Raw genomic sequence first — 21,013 nt, 5'->3', positions numbered from 1 at the left:
GTGGATAGGGGAGAACCAGTGGATGTGGTGTATCTGGACTTCCAGAAGGCTTTCGACAAGGTCCCACATAAGAGATTAGTATACAAACTTAAAGCACACGGCATTGGGGGTTCAGTATTGATGTGGATAGAGAACTGGCTGGCAAACAGGAAGCAAAGAGTAGGAGTAAACGGGTCCTTTTCACAATGGCAGGCAGTGACTAGTGGGGTACTGCAAGGCTCAGTGCTGGGACCCCAGCTATTTACAATATATATTAATGATCTGGATGAGGGAATTGAAGGCAATATCTCCAAGTTTGCGGATGACACTAAGCTGGGGGGCAGTGTTAGCTGTGAGGAGGATGCTAGGAGACTGCAAGGTGAATTGGATAGGCTGGGTGAGTGGGCAAATGTTTGGCAGATGCAGTGTAATGTGGATAAATGTGAGGTTATCCATTTTGGTGGCAAAAACGGGAAAGCAGACTATTATCTAAATGGTGGCCGATTGGGAAAGGGGGAGATGCAGCGAGACCTGGGTGTCATGGTACACCAGTCATTGAAGGTAGGCATGCAGGTGCAGCAGGCAGTAAAGAAAGCAAATGGTATGTTAGCTTTCATTGCAAAAGGATTTGAGTATAGGAGCAGGGAGGTTCTACTGCAGTTGTACAGGGTCTTGGTGAGACCACACCTGGAGTATTGCGTACAGTTTTGGTCTCCAAATCTGAGGAAGGACATTATTGCCATAGAGGGAGTGCAGAGACGGTTCACCAGACTGATTCCTGGGATGTCAGGACTGTCTTATGAAGAAAGACTGGATAGACTTGGTTTATACTCTCTAGAATTTAGGAGATTGAGAGGGGATCTTATAGAAACTTACAAAATTCTTAAGGGGTTGGACAGGCTAGATACAGGAAGATTGTTCCCGATGTTAGGGAAGTCCAGGACAAGGGGTCACAGCTTAAGGATAAGGGGGAAATCCTTTAAAACCGAGATGAGAAGAACTTTTTTCACACAGAGAGTGGTGAATCTCTGGAACTCTCTGCCACAGAGGGTAGTTGAGGCCAGTTCATTGGCTATATTTAAGAGGGAGTTAGATGTGGCCCTTGTGGCTAAGGGGATCAGGGGGTATGGAGAGAAGGCAGGTACGGGATACTGAGTTGGATGATCAGCCATGATCATATTGAATGGCGGTGCAGGCTCGAAGGGCCGAATGGCCTACTCCTGCACCTAATTTCTATGTTTCTATATCCTCTCCACATCCGCTCTATCCAAGCCTTTCACTATTCGATACGTTTCAATTAGGTTCGCCCTCAACCTTCGAAACTCCAGCGTCAGTACAGGTTCAGTGCCGTCAAACTTTCATCATATGTTAACCCACTCATTCCTGGTATCATTCTGGTAAACCTTCTCGGGACCCTCTCCAGAGCCAGCACATCGTTCCTCAGATATGGTACCCCAAATTGTTCACAATATTCCAAATGCGGCCTGACCAACGCCTTATAGAGCCTCAGCATTACTTTATTTCCCAGCGTCCAACACGCTATTTTTTACTCTGGAAACTTACCTGCGTCTTGGAGGCCGAAGGTTAGGTCGAGCAAAGCCACTCTTGCAGCGACTGTTCTGCGGAACCTGCCACGCCTTCGACCCTGGAACTGTGTGAAGTGGGACCGGCTGTAAAAGGACAGCACTGCTGGGGAGGGGAAGAGTTCCTTTCCACAACGTGTGGGGAGTATGGCCCGGGTCAGCACGGCCTTGGCTGCACAAAGTAGTAATCTTGGTTGGGCCGCCAGGGGTAAAGTTGCAGGGAAGGCAGGAGCGTTGAGAAAGAGGGGGTCGAAGATCATGCCAGCAACTCACTCACCACTGCCGCGGCGCTCCGGGCACGGAGCCACCGCATTGTAGCCGGGGAGGGAAGTAGCTCGGGTGGCTGCGAGCGGCCGCCGGAACCGGACAGCGGAACCGGCCGCCATCTCAGCCCACTTGCCAGCCAGCCACGGTGACCTTCAGCACAGGCGCAACCGGTGGAGGCGGTGGGGTGTGCCTTCACTGCCGGGAAATATGGTACATCCCTGTTTTGTGTATTCTAGCCACCTTGAAATAAATGTATTTGCCTTCTTTACTACCGATTCGACTTGCAGATTAACTTTTTGGGAATCATGCTTGAGAATTAGCATGACTTCCACAGAAAGACCAGGCATGAGAATGTGGATAAAGATCCTCTCACAGGGCATCTCAATGGCAGGTTTGGTCACCTGACTATGCCCAACATTGTTCATCAGAAAGATCAAGATGGGATATGGTATCGCTGAAAAATCTCTGGGAATAGGCCCTTTACGACAGACATGCCTCCCTACTCTGTGTGACCAATCATGGCCATAATGACGTTTAAAGTAATGAGATACTGCCAGTTGAATCACCACTGAAGCAACAACAGAAACAGTATATCATCTTCTAAATGTTATGGAAAATAGTCCCTGTCAGTTTAACTGTGAACTTTGGAAAGAATTTGTACAATTTTAAAACTGCATATGTGAGCAACAGCAACAAAAGCAACAAACGTCAAAACCTGATTCAGTTTTGAGGGTGACGGTTCCACAATGGTCATTGTCTGGAGCCTTGAGCTCAAACACAAATAGTCACACCATTAGGTGTGGGCCTGATGTCAGCAACAAGTTAGCCACTATGGTGGACCAATCATGGATGTGCCTAATCTAATTTTGTGGTTGAGACACTTTCACAAATAAATTATTGCTTCCTTAACGTAGATTTTTATGCAATTGGACCTGCAGAATATTTCCATTAATTTCTGCTTTTGTTTTGCATTTCCAGTTTGATTTTCATATGTGCAAAGTTGTTCAACACTGAATTGTTTGTGAGGAAAAATCTTGACAATCATGCACAGCACATCCTGTTAATTCTTTTGGAAGACTGAATAATTAGCATGTCCTTCTTATGCTCCATTGTACTTATACAACATGGATTCTTAAGTCTACTGTCTGGACTTATTTAGAATTAAAAGTTGAACATTGTTATTATTCTGTATTTTAGATCAGAAAATTGAAGGAAAATAGCTTTTATACATTGTGGATTAGATGAAAAATTTCCCAAAATCATCACACTTAGCAGTTTAAAAGCCAACTGAAGGCAGAGCGCAAAGTTTAACTTTACTTAAAGTACAGATGAATGTGCATTGTAAAAGCAGACTGTTTGCAATTTGTTCATAAAATTCAACTGGTCACATCTCATTTTGTGTCTTTTTACTACCTTTCACTGTGGACCACAAAAATAAGCTGCACATGCCACAAAAGCAAAGTAAGATAACTAGCAGCTTTCTTTATAAAAGCTCCTTTAAAAAAAAAATTCTAAAACACAGCAAATAATTAACAGAAATATATGATCATGCAATGGAGAGAAAAACAATTGGCAAAAGAAGCACATGCCACAAAAAAACAAAAACAAAAATCTAAGAACGAAAAACAAACTACAATTACCATGAGTGTCAGATGACTGGCTAAACCATGCAAATTTTCCTTTCTTCTTTTCCAGTAATTCGGCCAGCGTTACCCCTTCATAATAAATGCATGCAATTACAGCAGATGGCAGCAACAGTATTAGAAAGGTTAGAAATAGTGATTTTCAAAATGAAGCAACATATAACAATATGTAACAAAAACAATGCTTTCAACTTGACGAAGGATGAGACAGTGACTACAAAGCTAATGATGGCAGAATTACATCAGCCAGATTTACTTGTGGTAACATTTATATGCTGATGCTAGTCCCTCAAATGGATAAATTTACTCAGTATTTTTTTCTAAAATTAATGATGCAATGCATTCCAAAATATAATTTAATAAGATATACTGCATTCATCCCAACCAAAGGTTATATTAATCTCTTGCCATTAGACTAATGTTTTCTTTATACTTGTTTCCTACTCTGTGAAACACTTATGTATCAAAATCAATCATTAACACAAAGCATGTTTCATTTTGTAAAGAATCATTGATAACATTTAAAATGCACTGTGATTTGTGTGATTAAACATGTTGATGGTAATTATATTACATAACATTTTTGTTGATTCAAACAAATGATTAATAAGCTTTAAAGGGCCTGTCCGACTAACGCGACTTTTCAGCGACTGTCTTCGACCTTCAAGCTCGAGGGCACTTGCCTGAAAAACCTCGAGCAGGATCGACCGTCAGCGATGAAACCGCGACATAACTGAGGCCTCGAGTACACGGGGACTACTCTCGAGCATGAAGGAGAGTTACAAAGACCTCCTAGGACCTCGTGTCGACCTTGCTGCAACGATTAGTCAAGGGCAAACTCTTCGAAACTCGCGAATAAGGCCGCCGCAGTGGGACAGGCCCGTTAGTCTGCCTCAGGTATACAAATAAAAGTATTATAGTATGGTCAATCCAATAACCACCTATGCATTCTGTTCAGGGGAAGGTAATCATATGGCCAATTTATAATTTTATGATGGTCCATGCTGAGCATTCCTTGTGCACTGAATTAGATAAGGCATCGTTCATAAGTTTTCAACTCAACATTTTCTAATCCTTAGAACATGAACAGACATTGCCAGGAACGAACATTACCCTGCTGTTTTTTACAAACAACAAATAAACATAAATAATCATTGGGTAAAAGAATAATACATCTCACCTATTTCATTTAATTTTCAATTGTTTGGTCAAAAGGCAAAACATTTTAAATCTTATTCCCATCTCTGTATCTTTAACTCCTGTTGCTGGCATTATCTTTATTTCTACACAAGTTGGTTTCTTTGTGCATTACATTTCCGCCCCAGGCTTGCACATTATAGTTATTTGTTTTATAGTTATTTGTTTCAACCTGATTGCTCCTCTTCCTTTTGTGTTCCCAGCAAGTGGGAAACATTTGATCGGACCTCTTTTTCATTTAGCAACATACCAGTAAACCTGTCAAGGGAAGCAACTACTGGTCCCCTTAGGGTTATCGGCGCAGAAAATGACCATGCTACTCTCAAAATGAACTGTCAACAAAGATACTCTAGAATCATCTCTGTCTCCTGGACCACTTGTCAGGTAGCAGAATCAAAGAAACGCAATTCTAATCCACAAGCTTCACTTCACCCACCTTCATTCTTGATTGCCACATTATCTATAGTACACAATGAGGAAAAACAGTACAAAATCATCCAAATCAATCTATAATCAAATACCACACCTTAGGCTACTACCTTTTTGTCTTCCGAGGTTCGTGTTTTCCACTAACTTTGTCTATACTAGGTTTTGCTGTTGACATTCAGTGCAGGAGATGGCAGATAGCCGTGGAGGTGGACACAGTAGGTTTAGAAACTCCAAAAGAAACTCCAAAAAGACATCAGAAAATCCACATTAAGCCCTTTCATTTTCTTCTGATTAGACATTCTAGAAAGGACTGCATCCTTTTTCACACAGAGGGTCTTCACACTATAAATTACCCAACAGAAACTGGACAGTGAAAATGTCAAAGATACCCAATTTCTGATGAGATCAATGGAGCAACCCATTAATTGTTTTGTAGATAACCTGATCCGAGGTTCATGATGGTTTATTCAACAGAGCCTGCATCTGCCTCACCCCTCACCATGCTTTGCCTCAAGTTGAAAAATAAGCTAATTGTATTTTGGGGGGCATATACATGTGCAATGGTTCAGCATGCCAGATGCATCACTAACTGAACAGATTGACTGAAGGTCAAACTATGTCAAACAGATCCATTTCGTTAATTACCTATCCTAAATTAAATTTGATGAATGTATGTATCTTTTAAAGTTATGACTCAAGGGAATCAGTTGACAGATTGGTGAGTTTTGCACACTTCAATCTGGCATTAGTCTCAGAATAATAAATCTATTAGACACTGATGTTTACACGATCCAAGGAAAGGAGGAAATCTTAAGGAAGCCTTCAGCAGACAAATGGCAAGCGTAAAACTAAGTTGTATAAAGATATCAGCAGAGAAATGACAATACAAAATATTTGTACTAGCAAATCAACATTGAGATAGTTAAGGCATTCTCTACAGCACCATCTCATCACGAAAACCCAAAAAGATAAACTAAGGTCAAGTTATTTAAATATAGCTATGACCCTGTTATTAGCATCAGGACCAGAATGCCATGTGAAGTAGATGGTGCAGGTCTGTCTGACTTCTCTTCAAACATCAAAATTGATATTATAATTGGTATTATTGGTATTATATAGTGCCCTCCACACTGTTTGAGACAAAGACCCATCATTTATTTATTTGCCTCTATACTCCACAATTTGTGATTTGTAATAGAAAAAATTACATGTGGTTAAAGTGCACATTGTCAGATTTTAATAAAGGGCATTTTTATACATTTTGGTTTCACCACGTAGAAATTACAGCAGTGTTTTACATAGTTCCCCCCATTTCAGGGCACAATAATGTTTGGGACACATCAATGTCATTAAATGAAAATAGTCATGTTTAGTATTTTGTTGCATGTTCTTTGCATGCAATGACTGCTTGAAGTCTGCGATTCATGGACATCACCAGTTACTGGGCCTCTTCTCTGGTGATGCTCTGCAAGGCCTGTATTGCAGCCATCTTTAGCTTATGCTTGTTTTGGGGTCTAGTTCCTGCAGTTTTCTCTTCAGCATATAAAAGGCATGCTCAATTGGGTTCAGATTGGGTGATTGACTTGGCCACTAAAGAATTCACCATTTTTTAGCTTTGAAAAACTCCTTTGTTGCTTTATCAATAGGTTTGGGATCATTGTCTTGCTGTAGAATGAACCACCGGCCAATGAGTTTTGAGGCATTTGTTTGAACTTGAGCAGATAGGATGTGTCTATACACTTCAGAATTCATAATGCTACTACCATCAGCAGTTGTATCATCATTGAAGATAAGTGAGTCAGTACCTTCAGCAGCCACACATGCCCAGGCCATAACACCCCCACCACCGTGTTTCACAGATGAGGTGGTATGCTTTGGATCTTGGGCAGTTCCTTCTCTCCTCCATACTTTGCTCTTGCCATCACTCTGATATGTTAATCTTCATTTCATCTGTTCACAAGACCTTTTTCCAGAACTGTGGTTGCTCTTTAAAGTGCTTCTTGGCAAACTGTAACCTGGCCTTCCTATTTGAGCAGCTAACCAGTGGTTTGCATCTTGCAGTGTAGCCTCTGTATTTCTGTTCATGAAGTCTTCTGCGGACAGTGGTCATTGACAAACCCACATTGACAAATCTTGATTCCTGAAGAGAGTTTCTGATCTGTCGGACAGGTGTTTGGGGATTTTTCTTTAATAGAGAGAGAATTCTTCTGTCATCAGCTGTGGAGGTCTTCCTTGGCCTGCCCGTCCCTTTGCGATTAGTAAGCTCACCAGTGCTCTCTTTCTTCTTAATGATGTTCCAAACAGTTGATTTGGTAAGCCTAAGGTTTGGCTGATGTCTCTAACAGTCTTATTTTTGTTTCTCTTTTTATTTTTATTTTTTATTTTTATTAGAAGTACGGTAAATTACAATGCTACACAACACATATGTCCTAATACATTTTTTGTACCGCTTCATTTTTTGAGCTTTAAGAAAAAGATAGAAGTAAAGAAAGTAAAGAAAGTGCGCAAGAGTCGTGAAGGTGCAGGAGAGTGTTGAGAAAAGAAAGCCCCTTAGAAAATAAGTTAGAGAAGGAAGTAAAGAAAGAAAGAAGACCCTATAAAAGAAGGAAAAAGAAAGGAGAAACAATCGCTCTATTATAACATTAAACTCTGCAGAAAGGGGACTACCAACCAAGTCTGTTTTTGTTGTTTTGCCCCCCGTTGCCAGATCCTGGCCCCGTTGCCAGATCCTGGCATGTATTTATTTATTTATTTATTTAATTACTATTGCACCTTATGCTTGTAATAGTTCCAAAAACGTAGACCACGTCTTTTGGAAGTGGTCTGGTTTGCCTGCTAAGAGGAATCTAATCTCTTCCAGATGTAGTGTTTCAAACATATTTGATATCCACATTTTTATTGTTGGTGTAGGCGCATTTTTCCAGAATTTAAGTATAGGCTTTTTTCCCATTATTAGCCCGTAATTGGGTAAATTCTTCTGAAACACGTTTAGTTCAGGGTTACCTTCCGATATTCCAAAAATATCCATTCTGGTTTTGGTGCCAGTTTTATTTTAATTAATTTTGTAAAGATGTAAAGGAGAAGGGAATGGAGGGTTATGGTATGAGTGCAGGCAGGTGGGACTAAGGGAAAAAAAGTTGTGTCGGCACGGACTTGTAGGGCCGAGATGGCCTGTTTCCGTGCTGTAATTGTTATTTGGTTATATGGTTATATGTCAAATATTTCATTCCAGAATTTTTGTATTTTTGTACAAAAAACAAAAGAATGCGCTATGGTAGCTTCTTGACACAGACATGTATCACAGATGGGTGAGACATTAGGGAAGAGTTTATTTATTTTAGTTTTTTAATAATATAGTCTATGTAATGTTTTGAATTGGATGAGAGTATGTCGTACGTTGATTGAACATTTATGCACCTGTAATAAGTGATTATCCCAGCTCTCTTTTGACATTTTTATAGCTAATTCTTGTTCCCAGTCTCTTCTAATTCCATCAGTTGTGGGTATTTCTATATTTAAGATGATGTTATATAAGTACGATATTAGATTCGCTGATTCCGCCTTTGTCTTCATTGCTTCATCCAGTAAGTCTGTAGGCATATTATGATAGTCTTTTGTGTATTTTTTCAGATAATCACGAATTTGAAGATATTTAAAATATTGATTATTTTTCAAATTATATTTCAGTTGTAGTTGTTGAAATGATAGTAATTTTCCCAATTCATACAGATCTCCGAGCGTTTTGATTCCCATTCTTTCCCATTGTATAAATGATTTGTCTATAATTGATGGTTTAAACGATGGATTATTAACTATTGATATTAAAAGAGATAGGTTTCTTAATTTTAGATTCTGTTTTATTTGTTTCCATGTTCTAATTGTGCTATGTATAATTGGATTTTTATTGTAATTTTTGTTATTCAGATGTATTGGTGAGAGGAGAGTCGCTCCTATATTACACGGAGAGCAGTCCTCTCTTTCCATTACAATCCAGTCCACCTGCTGGGCAGAATTGTCCAGCAGGTGAATCATATTTTTAATATTTACTGCCCAATTATAATACATAAAGTTAGGGAGCGTTATACCACCCAGCTATTTTCGTTTATTAAGGTGTGCTCTTTGTATTCTATGGGATTTATAATCCCATATAAAATTTGTAATGTCTGAGTCCAATTTTTTGAAAAACTTTTTTGGGAGATATATAGGTATTGATTCTTGTTTCTCAGTCTCATAATGGCTTCTTTGACTTTCATTGGCACAACTTTGGTCCTCATGTTGATGAATAGCAATAAAAGGTTCCTAAGGTGACGGAAAGACTAGGTGCTGAAAGCTCTCTTATACCTGCATTAAGGAGGCAATTAAACATACCTGAGCAATTGCAACCACCTGTGAAGCCATGTGTCCCAAACAGTATGGTGCCCTGAAATGGGGGGGGGGGGCTATGTATAAACACAGCTGTAATGTCCACTTGGTAATACCAAAATGTATAAAAATGGCCTTTAATAAAATCTGACTGAATTTAACCAGATGTGATTTTTTCTATTACAAATCTCAAATTGTGGAGTACAGAGGCAAATAAATAAACGATGGGTCTTTGTCCCAAACATTATGGAGGGCACTGTAGCTCCAGACAAAAATGGCTCTGGGGATCACTGCAGCCAGTTTGGAAAATGAAGGATGACCCAAGTTTAAACGTGATCCCTTAGATGTTGCATTCAAATTATTTTAATAGACAGCTGTTGAAGGTCTCTCTAACCATACTAAGGTGCAGTTTAATGTTAGTAGAGGCATAGCTTATGAGCCTGGTCGGAGAATTAGTGACATATTTTACTGCACAACTTCACTGTGTTCCATAAGTTATTTTTCAAATATAACTTATGGAACACCTCCATCCTAAAATGTCTTCCTTTTTTATCATTGGATTGGTGGTACCTCAGATAAGTATTCAAATATTTTACATGTACATTTTTCAAATAATGTACACAATATAAATTCTTCTCAGACAAAATGGAATAATAATTCGCATGCATCATTAATCCCTATAAATTTGAGTTTACCCCTCTTTGGTTTACTAAACATGCAATCCACTAGTATTAATAATGGAATGTGAGTGAGATGACCCAAAATATCAAGCTGTAGAAAAGGCCAGCGAATAACAACGATTATTATATTGGTTTTACTTCTGAATCAAGCAGCACACATTCTCCTGCACAGCCCCTGTCAACTGCCTGCAGAGAATGCAGTTACCATATCATAGTCACAGTCACTGGAAGCTAGTCAATTCTTAAAGAACACTCTCCATGACAGCCAGAGTACAACAATATAAGTAGTTGCCATGGAGACAAGAGAAAACAAGAATCTAGGAAATAGAACAAGTCATTTTTCTATGAGACTGGGCACCAAACATCCAATTCAAATGCTCAATCAAATCCTGTGCAGTGAATGGTTTCAAGACATATAGAAATGCCACAATCTCAATCAGTGGACAAAGCACAGCATAATAGTAACTCCAGCCATAACTGTAGGGTAAAAATTGGTATCCAAGCAGAGCCACTGTGTCTTTATCTGGTTTATTGCAACACTTGGCCCTTGTTTCATTTAATGGGTAATTCTGGTCAGTAAGCACTGTAATGGTCATTGCATTCTGGCTTCACTAGATGCACACCTGACACTGGGTACATTTCTGGTGTACCACTCTGAATCATGCTCAGGTTCATTTCTAGATGGTCGACTGAGAAATGACCATTTTCCATGTGTATGTGCATGGAATGTGCCAATGGATCCAATTTCTCCACAAAGACTAGGTGAGTAAGTGTTCGGCACGGACTAGAAGGGCCGAGACGGCCTGTTTCCGTGCTGTAATTGTTATATGGTTAAATTTACTTTCCAACATTCCTAAAAGGTGTTTATTTTTATTGAGTTCTTTCATCGTTCAACAAGAACATTTCCGTATTAAGTATATATGTTTCTGGTTTCATGTTACTGGTGGGGATTTCCAGTCACAAAACTATTCCTATATAGTAGATAAAATAAATCAAGTAAAGACTACTTTAAGACTACTTGAAACTATTTTAAGATTGACACCATACTATAAAACAAATTGTATCCATCCAGAAAAATAATTTCAAAATGACATGAATGTTTTCACGTACTAAATTGTTTCAAGCTCTAAAACATAATTGTTTTTTTCTCCTGCTGGATGCTACCTGACCTGCTCAGTATTTCAATTATTTTCTGCTTTGTCAAAGTAATTATCAGTATTTTATCCATCTTATGTTCCTACTTGCACTATCCTCGTTGCTGTGTTTATTGTTGTATTTATCACTGTTATACATATACTGTTGTCTCTGTGAACTGTGTAGGAATTTCATTACACCCTGTGTACACGACAATAAACAAATCTGAATCAACAATGAAGGAAGATACTTACGATTTCGTTTTTCTGCATTCTCAAAGTCTTCCTCATTCTCGGGGTCGATGTCCTCAGCCTGGGTGATCCAATCCAGATAGCCCTTGAGATCCTCCTCAAGTTGTTGTTTCTCACGCAGCTTCTGAAAATCTCCTCTCGCCTTTGCCTTTTCCCTTTCCTTAGAAAACTCACTGCAGGTTTCATAGTAACAGGGAATATTTCAAATTGAAAGCACAAATAAAAATAAAGGACAGGGTCTTAATTATCACTTGTTCAACACAAACTGCTGACATAGAGTGAAATATTTTTTAAATGGAACAACTTAAATTACATGATCAGCAAGTAATTGACACATTCAGCTACAAACATGGTAATAGACTTACAATCAGGGTTCAAATTACTAGTTGGGAATAAACTGTTCAAATAAAGTTATGTTCTGTGGGATTAAAAAATCCACTGAAACAGTTAAATGTTGTTCATTTACATCCTTCAGGGAAGGACTTATCACTCTAGCCAGTCATTTTAGAACCACAATCTGTGCTGGTATTCATTTTCATCCCTTCCGCTGGGTGTCAAAAGGATGGTAACATGCAGAAAATCAGGCAGCATTGTTTTTGCCAACATTCAGCACAGTACCATTTGGATGGATTCCTTCAAATGAGTAGTACAGGAGCCTCAAATATAAGGGACCACCTTATGAATTCTACAGACCAAGATCCACTGCACAGGTACCTCAGGTCAAATGCATGTGGAGTGTCGTAAACCACAAGTTCAATCAATCAATTATCACCAAACTGTGGAAAACTCAATCTGTAATTATAACAAATAAAATAAATTATGATTCTACATCATTAATTATTGAAAAATGCTTGAAATCAAAGGGGGAATAAAATAATGTCCATGATAACAGAATGCCACTCACAGGTCTTTCAGACTACTGCTAAGATATATATTCATCTACTGCTGATACAAAGATATCAATTTCAATATTTTTAGTAAAGGCATTGCTCTGAAAATTGGACAGAAATCCATCTCAGACTTGTTTACCAATCTACTCACTTGGAAGGAAACGCCCTTTAGTGATGATACCATTTCAAATATTGTACCCCCATTGGGAAGATTCCTGCAATTCACCATCATCACAGTAAGTGATGGAATTCTGGAAATTAATTACCTCCAACACGGGAGGGGGTAGGAGTAAGACTTTAAACTTTCAAGAATCTGAAACATCACCAAAACCAACTGCAGCTTTTTCAAAGGATGATGTAAAGAGAGTAATCAACTACCACGAGGGGGGTTAATTATTTTAAAAGACTATGGCAGCTTGCCTCAAATACTGGTATGGTTGAAGACAAGTGATCTGTAATTCTCACCTCCTGGGATTTATTGCATTAAATGCTGAAAACATCTCCAGTAAATTAATTGTACTTGAACACCACTGATGATTATCCTCATGTTTTAATAATGCAAATAAAGAAATACTCTTTTCACATTTATTTCAATATTTTGTGTATTTTGGTAAATAAATTAGATACATTAATCTGTAAAATGCATCCAACTTATTGGAGATAATGCAGTTGCATATTTACATATTTTACTGTAAAAAAAGAGCAAAATAAAATTCTGGATAAAAATAATGATACTGTGCAGCAGATTAACTATGCAACAGAATGTCAGGCTGGTAATATGTCCTAAGGGTGAACTTCACAGCAGCTCTAAAATGTGTACATATGGATTATCAAACAAAAACACTGGAATTTCACAGAGCAATGTATTACCTCACATTTTCATTGCACTGATTAAATGCATATAATGGTTTATGCAAAAACGAAACACAAGAAACTGAAGGTGTTGAGCAAAAAACTTGAGCAAAAAACACAAAAAGGTATATTTCCCTCTTCCTTCCTCTCTGGATCACACCCTCCAGCTTTACATTTAATTCCTCCTCTTCTTTCCTTATCCAACACCCTTTTGTCTCACCTCTACATTTGTCACTATCTCCTCACATCCACCAATTACTTCTCCTCACCAGTACAACTATCTCTTGCCAGGCTTTGCCCCATCCCACCTCTCTTTTCTGGTTTTCTTTCCCCCACTCCAATAGTCTGAAGAAGGGTCCTGACCCAAAACATCATCTGTTCATTCCCACCACAGATGCTGCCTGACCAGCTGAGTTACTCCAGCACTTTGTTTATTGCTTAATGGTTTAGTTAGTACATATTCTTAATCCAAGTATAATCTATTATAGAAATAAGCAAGGATATATACAATTAGAATAAGTAGATAGTGAAAAATGAAGCAACGGTATGGTACAAAATTTCCCTATGAAGCAATTTTATGATGTTTGGCACCAGTGAGATTAGTAACAGATTTTGTCTGTTTGTTGTCAGCACATTGTGAAATTGTTAACATCTGGACAGATAATAAATGCAATGATAAAACTTAGAATTAAGGTGTCTTAAAAAAATGCGGCCTTGGATAAAACAGATGAAATTAGGTCAGGCACAGTGTGGCTAATTCAAGCCCTGATTAATTATTTAGCTAAATGGATACTGTTGCTAAAGTCAGCAGGGTTACAAATTGACTTGGAGATTTAAAGTACATCTATCATTTTCTCAATGGAAATGTATTCTGTGCATCCTGGTGGGTGTGCATTGTGAAAGCAATGGAGTGGAAGGAAAATGGGCTGAAGCCTGCCGATAAAATAACCACATGTACACATCACATGCTATTACTGAAGTGCAAATCAGCTTGCAAATTCATAGAATTAAGCGATAATGCCAAGATTTGCTGATTGAATTTGGTTCTCAGAAACAGCATCTTGCTCCTCACTTCTTCATTATTTGTAAAATCTTGCTAGATTAAATTCAAAACACAAAGTCAAATAGAAATTAGTTGACACAAAGTGCTGGAGTAACTCAGTGGGTCCAGCAGCATCTTTGGAGAACTTGGTAAGTGATGATTTGGGATGGGGACTGTCTTCAGACCCTGAAAGAATTCAGGAGTTAAAATATCCCAAAGTTGCAACAACCTGTCATCAATTTCACACCATACCAGCCCAATATCTGTGCAACATCAGGGCCATCGCATTTGCATGGTATGCCTGTATGACCTTTTATGCTCGTTTGCTATGTCGCTCTTCAAGGGAGATGCTAAATGCATTTCGTTGTCTCTGTACTGTACACTGACAATGACAATTAAAAATTGAATCTGAATCTGAATCTGATGCAATTGTAATACATCTGCAAAGAAACTGACCTACAACCAATGCATTGATGGATATTAGGATACACCCCTATTCTGAAATGTACTATTACATTGTAGATTACTGTAAAATGGATGCGGCCAGAAGACAATCACTTCAGTTCCATGTTCTTCCAACACAAGTTCTACAGACCAAACTATCTTCAGTTCGACCTTTCTCCTTTAGAAGGCGAGAAGTATTGCCATTTGTGAAGGAGAAGGTTAAAGCGGAAGTGTCAGTGATGCAGTTGAACAAAGGGGACTATGAAGGCATGAGAGAGGAGCTGGCCAGGGTAGACTGGAAAGGGATCCTAGCAGGAATGACGGTGGAACAGCAATGGTAGGAAATTCTGGGCATAATCCAGATTACTATCTAAATGGCGTCAAGTTGGGAAAAGGGGAAGTACAACGGGATCTGGGGGTCCTTGTACATTAGTCTATGAAAGTAAGCATGCAGGTACAGCAAGCAGTGAAGAAAGCGAATGGCATGTTGGCCTTTATAACAAGAGGAATCGAATATAGGAGCAAAGAGGTCCTTCTGCAGTTGTACAGAGCCCTAGTGAGACCACACCTGGAGTATTGTGTGCAGGTTTGATCCCCTAATTTGAGGAAGGACATTCTTGCTATTGAGGGAGTGCAGCATAGGTTTACAAGGTTAATTCCGGGGATGGCAGGAATGTCATACGCTGAGAGAATAGAGCAGCTGGGCTTGTACACTCTGGCATTGAGAAGGATGAGAAGCAATCTCATTGAAAACATATAAGAATAGAAATTAGGTGCAGGAGTAGGCCATTCGGCCCTTCGAGCCTGCACCGCCATTCAATATGATCATGGCTGATCATCTAACTCAGTATCCCGTACCTGATTGTTAAGGGCTTGGACGCGCTAGAGGCAGGAAACATGTTCCCGATGTTGGGGGAGTCCAGAACCAGGGACCACAGTTTTAGAATAAAGGGTAAACCATTTAAAACTGAGGTGAGAAAAAAGGAGTAAGTCATTTAGAACAGAGACGAGGAAACACTTTTTTTCACAGAGAGTGGTGAGTCTGTGGAATTCTCTGCCTCAGAGGGCGGTGGAGGCAGGTTCTCTGGATGCTTTCAAGAGAGAGCTAGATAGGACTCTTAAAGACAACGGAGTCAGGGGATATGGGAAGAAGGCAGGAACGGGATACTGATTGGGGATGATCAGCCATGATCACATTGAATGGCGGTGCTGGCTGGAAGGGCCAAATGGCCTACACCTGCACCTATTGTCTATTGTCTAATCCGGAAGACGCAGGATCATTTCACTCCAAGACTGAAGAAAGATTCTAAGGGGAGTAGGAGGCAACCGTGGCTGACAAGAGAAGTTAGGGATAGAATAAAACTAAAAGGAAAGATGTATAACACAGCAAAGAGTAGCCGGAAGCCCGAGGATTGGGAAACTTTCATAGAACAACAGAAGGAAACAAAACGGACAATACGTGCTGAAAAGATGAAGTACGAAGGGAAGCTGGCCAGGAATATAAAGAAGGACAGTAAAAGCTTCTTTAGATATGTTAAGGGAAAAAGAATAGCAAAGTCAAATGTGGGTCTCTTGAAGGCAAACACGGGTGAAATTATTATGGGGAACAAGGAAATCGCAGAAGAGTTGAACAGGTACTTCCGATTTGTCTTCACTAAGGAAGACACAAACAATCTCCCAGATGTACTGGAGGACAGAGGATCTAAGGGGGTAGAGGAACTTAAATAAATTTTCATTAGGCGAGAAATAGTATTGGGTAAGCTAATGGGACTGAAGGATGATAAATCCCCTGGGCCTGATGGTCTGCATCCCAGGGTCCTCAGGGAGGTGGGTCTCCTTTTGGATAGCAGTAAAAGGATTAGTCCAAGTCAACATGGATTTATGAAAGGGTTGCTTGCTTATCAACATGCTTGACTAATCTTCTGGAATTTTTTGAGGATGTGACAAGTAAAATGGATGAGGGGAGCTAGTGGATGTAGTGTATCTAGACTTTCAGAAAGCCTTTGATAAGGTCCCGCACGGGAGACTGGTAACTAAAATTAGAGCACATGGTATTGGGGGTAGGGGTTTGGTCTCCAAATCTGAGGAAGGACATTATTGCCATAGAGGGAATGCAGAGAAGGTTCACCAGACTGATTCCTGGGATGTCAGGACTGTCTTATGAAGAAAGACTGTATAGACTTGGTTTATACTCTCTAGAATTTAGGAGATTGAGAGGGGATCTTATAGAAACTTACAAAATTCTTAAGGGGTTGGACAGGCTAGATGCAGGAAGATTGTTCCCGATGTTGGGGAAGTCCAGGACAAGGGGTCACAGCTTAAGGATAAGGGGGAAATCCTTTAAAACCGAGATGAGAAGAACCTTTTTCACACAGAGAGTGGTGAGTCTCTGGAACTCTCTGCCACAGTGGGTAGTTGAGGCCAGTTCATTGGCTATATTTAAGAGGGAGTTAGATGTGGCCCTTGTGGCTAATGGGATCAGGGGGTATGGAGAGAAGGCAGGTACGGGATACTGAGTTGGATGATCAGCCATGATCATATTGAATGGCGGTGCAGGCTCGAAGGGCCGAATGGCCTACTCCTGCACCTAATTTCTATTTCTATGTTTCTATGTTTGACATGGATAGAAAATTGGTTGGCAGACAGGAAGCAAAGAGTAGGAGTGAACACGTCCTTTTCAGAATGGCAGGCAGTGGTGAGTGGAGTGCCACAAGGCTCGGTGTTGGGGCCGCAACTGTTTATCATATATATTAATGATTTGGAAGAGGGAATTAGGAGCAACACCAGCAAGTTTGCGGATGACACAAAGCCGGGTGGCAGTGTGAACTGTGAAGAGGATGTTAGGAGGTTGCAGGGTGACCTGGACAGGTTGAGTGAGTGGGCAGATGCGTGGCAGATGCAGTATAATATAGATAAATGTGAGGTTATCCACTTTGGTGGCAAAAACAAGGGGGCAGGTTATTATCTCAATGGGGTTAGGTTAGGTAAGGGGGAGGTGCAGCGAGACCTGGGCGTCCTTGTACACCAGTCACTGAAAGTTGGAGTGCAGGTACAGCAGGCAGTGAAGAAAGCTAATGGAATGTTGACCTTCATAACAAGAGGATTTCAGTATAGGAGTAAAGAGGTTCTTCTGCAATTGTATAGGGCTCTGGTGAGACCACATCTGGAGTATTGTGTACAGTTTTAGTCTCCTAATTTGAGGAAGGACATCCTTGTGATTGAGGCAATGCAGCGTAGGTTCACGAGATTGATCCCTGGGATGGCGGGACTGTCATATGAGGAAAGATTGAAAAGACTAGGCTTGTATTCACTGGAGTTTAGAAGGATGAGGGGAAATCTTATAGAAACATATAAAATTATAAAAGAACTGGACAAGCTAGATGCAGGAAAAATGTTCCCAATGTTGGGCGAGTCCAGAACCAGGGGCCACAGTCTTAGAATAAAAGGTAAACCATTTAAGACTGAGGTGAGAAAAAACTTTTTCACCCAGAGAGTTGTGAATTTGTGGAATTCCCTGCCACAGAGGGCAGTGGAGGTCAAGTCACTGGATGGATTTAAGAGAGAGTTAGATAGAGCTCTGGGGGCTAGTGGAATCAAGGGATATGGGGAGAAGGCAGGCACGGGTTATTGATTGGGGATGATCAGCCATGATCGCAATGAATGGCGGTGCTGGCTCGAAGGGCTGAATGGCCTCCTCCTGCACCTATTTTCTATGTTTCTAAGTTCTATTGACTCTGTAGCATTTAAATTCATTCGCAATTCCTCAGGTAAAGAAGAAGCCTTAAAGGAAGATATGGACAGCAGGTTTAAGTTAATATTATATATGTGACATTTACAAGTGTCAGGCAATGACCATCTAAAAAAGGAAAGACCATAACTCCCCACCCTTGATACCCTAGTTTTATCACAAGTTCTCCACCATCAATCTCACTGGGGAAATTATTATTTTACAGAAAGTGACTTGGATTAGCAACAAACCAAGTGACAATCTTGCCAATCAGTGGCAAATGGTTCACATCATGACTCCCCAAGGTCTTTAAATTGTCTACAATAAAATCACAAAACTATGTGGAGAAATCCTCACACTCATTTTCTTGGCCCAATTTTGTGACTGACAGTATACTTTGCAAAGTCTAAGATTAATAAAGTAAACTTAGTACATTGTATTATAGATATTATTCATTTGGGGATTGTAAGGTACATCATTTCTCTCTGCTGACTGCATAAACAGAAAAAGACTGACTTAATTAATGTTCAACTTATTTCCAACTGTAATGTCTGTCAATGACAGATATTCAGAAAGAGGCTTGAATGACTCAATAAATACCACTCAATGGTAGCTCTATTTCTGGTAAGAAGATAAACAAATGGAGCTGGGTTTGTGCTCTTCACCCCCACTTACCCAGTAACGTTTCCCATTGATGCCAATTTAGCAGCCACGTAATCCCATCATCCTGGAGCCCTGGCAGCCATGAAAGTGACACAAAGTCAGGTGGCAGATGCTCACCCCCTTCACTAGAATTCCCTAATTGCCTTTTTGAAGCTTGCTGCTATCCAGGATCTTTGCACAATTTTTAAAGCTCCCTGGTGAACAGAAACATTTAAAATTGCTCTGCCCACACTGCGTATTGACAGCAATTCATAAAATGTAGTCTTCACTGAGAAACTCCTTTAGATGTCTATTTACTGTTACACACCTTTTCCCTGCATATGCGTTGATGCAGTTTAGTATAATGAAGATCTGTTTGAAAAGATATAGCCTTGTACAATTCATGAAGTGAGAACATCTGACTGTCCTTTGTTTGTTTTAAACATGATGGATTCTACAACAAAGGAGGACAGCAAGGAAGGTATTTATCATCTCTGCCCTCTTGATAACAATGGATTTATCGTTTAAACTAAAAGTGCATGTGGCCTGGATAGCCACTTTTATTTATTGCATGACATTCCCAAACTATTCTTTACTTTACAAAACTGGGGGGCAGTGTTAGCTGTGAGGAGGATGCTAGGAGGCTGCAAGGTGACTTGGATAGGCTGGGTGAGTGGGCAAATGCATGGCAGATGCAGTATAATGTGGTTAAATGTAAGGTTATCTACTTTGGTGGCAAAAACAGGAAAGTAGACCATTATCTAAATGGTGGCCGATTAGGAAAAGGGGAGATGCAACGCGACCTAGGTGTCATGGTACACCAGTCATTGAAAGTAGGTATGCAGGTGCAGCAGGCAGTGAAGAAAGCAAATGGTATGTTAGAATTCATAGCAAAAGGATTTGAGTATAAGAGCAGGGAGGTTTTACTGCAGTTGTACAGGGTCTTAGTGAGACCACACCTGGAGTATTGCGTACAGTTTTGGTCTCCTAATCTGAGGAAAGACATTCTTGCCATAGAGGGAGTACAGAGAAGGTTCACCAGACTGATTCCTGGGATGGCAGGACTTTCAAATGAAGAAAGGCTGGATAGACTCGGCTTGTACACGCTAGAATTCAGAAGATTGAGGGGGGATCTTATAGAAACTTACAAAATTCTTAAGGGGTTGGACAGGCTAGATGCAGGAAGATTATTCCCGATGTTGGGGAAGTCCAGGAGCTAGGGGTCACAGTTTAAGGATAAGTGGGAAGTCTTTTAGGACCGAGATGAGAAAATCATTTTATTCACAGAGAGTGGTGAATCTGTGGAATTCTCTGCCACAGAAGGTAGTTGAGGCCAGTTCATTGGCTATATTTAAGAGGGAGTTAGATGTGGCCCTCGTGACTAAAGGGATCACGGGGTATGGAGAGAAGGCAGGGATGGAATACTGAGTTGGATGATCAGCCATGATCATATCGAATGGCGGTGCAGGCTTGAAGGGCCGAATGGCCTACTCCTGCACCTATTTTCTATGTTTCTATGTAAAAGCATAACCAACTCCAAAAAGGATCTTCGGTACACTTTCTGTACAGAGGCCCACTGCATCTATTTTGATTACTTTACTGTTCCCATAACAATTGACTCTTTAATCATTCATTGCAAACAAAAAATGTTATTCCTTCATTGGAATTTTCATTGCCATCCAAATATCATAAAAGCCAAGCTCCCTCTACAAGCTACTCCCTTGTCTTTTCCCTGAACAAGCTATAGATTCAGAAAAGAGTTGATGTCCATCACAAAATGTACTTGGGTTCATTTCTGGTATTTCATTCCACTGTTTGTTAATAAGGTGGGAGTGAATGCATGCCTTAACTGTACCTGGTTCCCACCAAATAAAGTAATACTGCAGACTTT

The 21,013-nt window shown here is 40.0% G+C and overlaps 1 protein-coding gene across 2 annotated transcripts in view; it reads right to left on the bottom strand.

Moving 5' to 3' along the window:
• The window catches only part of LOC129704437 (voltage-dependent L-type calcium channel subunit alpha-1D-like), a 346,238-nt gene that overhangs the window by 189,785 nt on the left and 135,440 nt on the right, over nt 1-21,013 (bottom strand). For both annotated transcript variants that reach the window (XM_055647505.1, XM_055647504.1), the window contains exons 9-10: nt 11,529-11,698; nt 3,470-3,544 (exon numbers count right to left, since the gene is read on the bottom strand). In XM_055647505.1, coding sequence (XP_055503480.1) covers nt 3,470-3,544; nt 11,529-11,698 — 245 coding nt within the window. The remainder of the gene's footprint in view (nt 1-3,469; nt 3,545-11,528; nt 11,699-21,013) is intronic.

This window comes from Leucoraja erinacea, chromosome 16 (assembly GCF_028641065.1).
Source record: "Leucoraja erinacea ecotype New England chromosome 16, Leri_hhj_1, whole genome shotgun sequence".
NCBI lineage: Eukaryota > Metazoa > Chordata > Chondrichthyes > Rajiformes > Rajidae > Leucoraja > Leucoraja erinaceus.
This window is presented reverse-complemented; position numbering and strand designations above follow the sequence as displayed.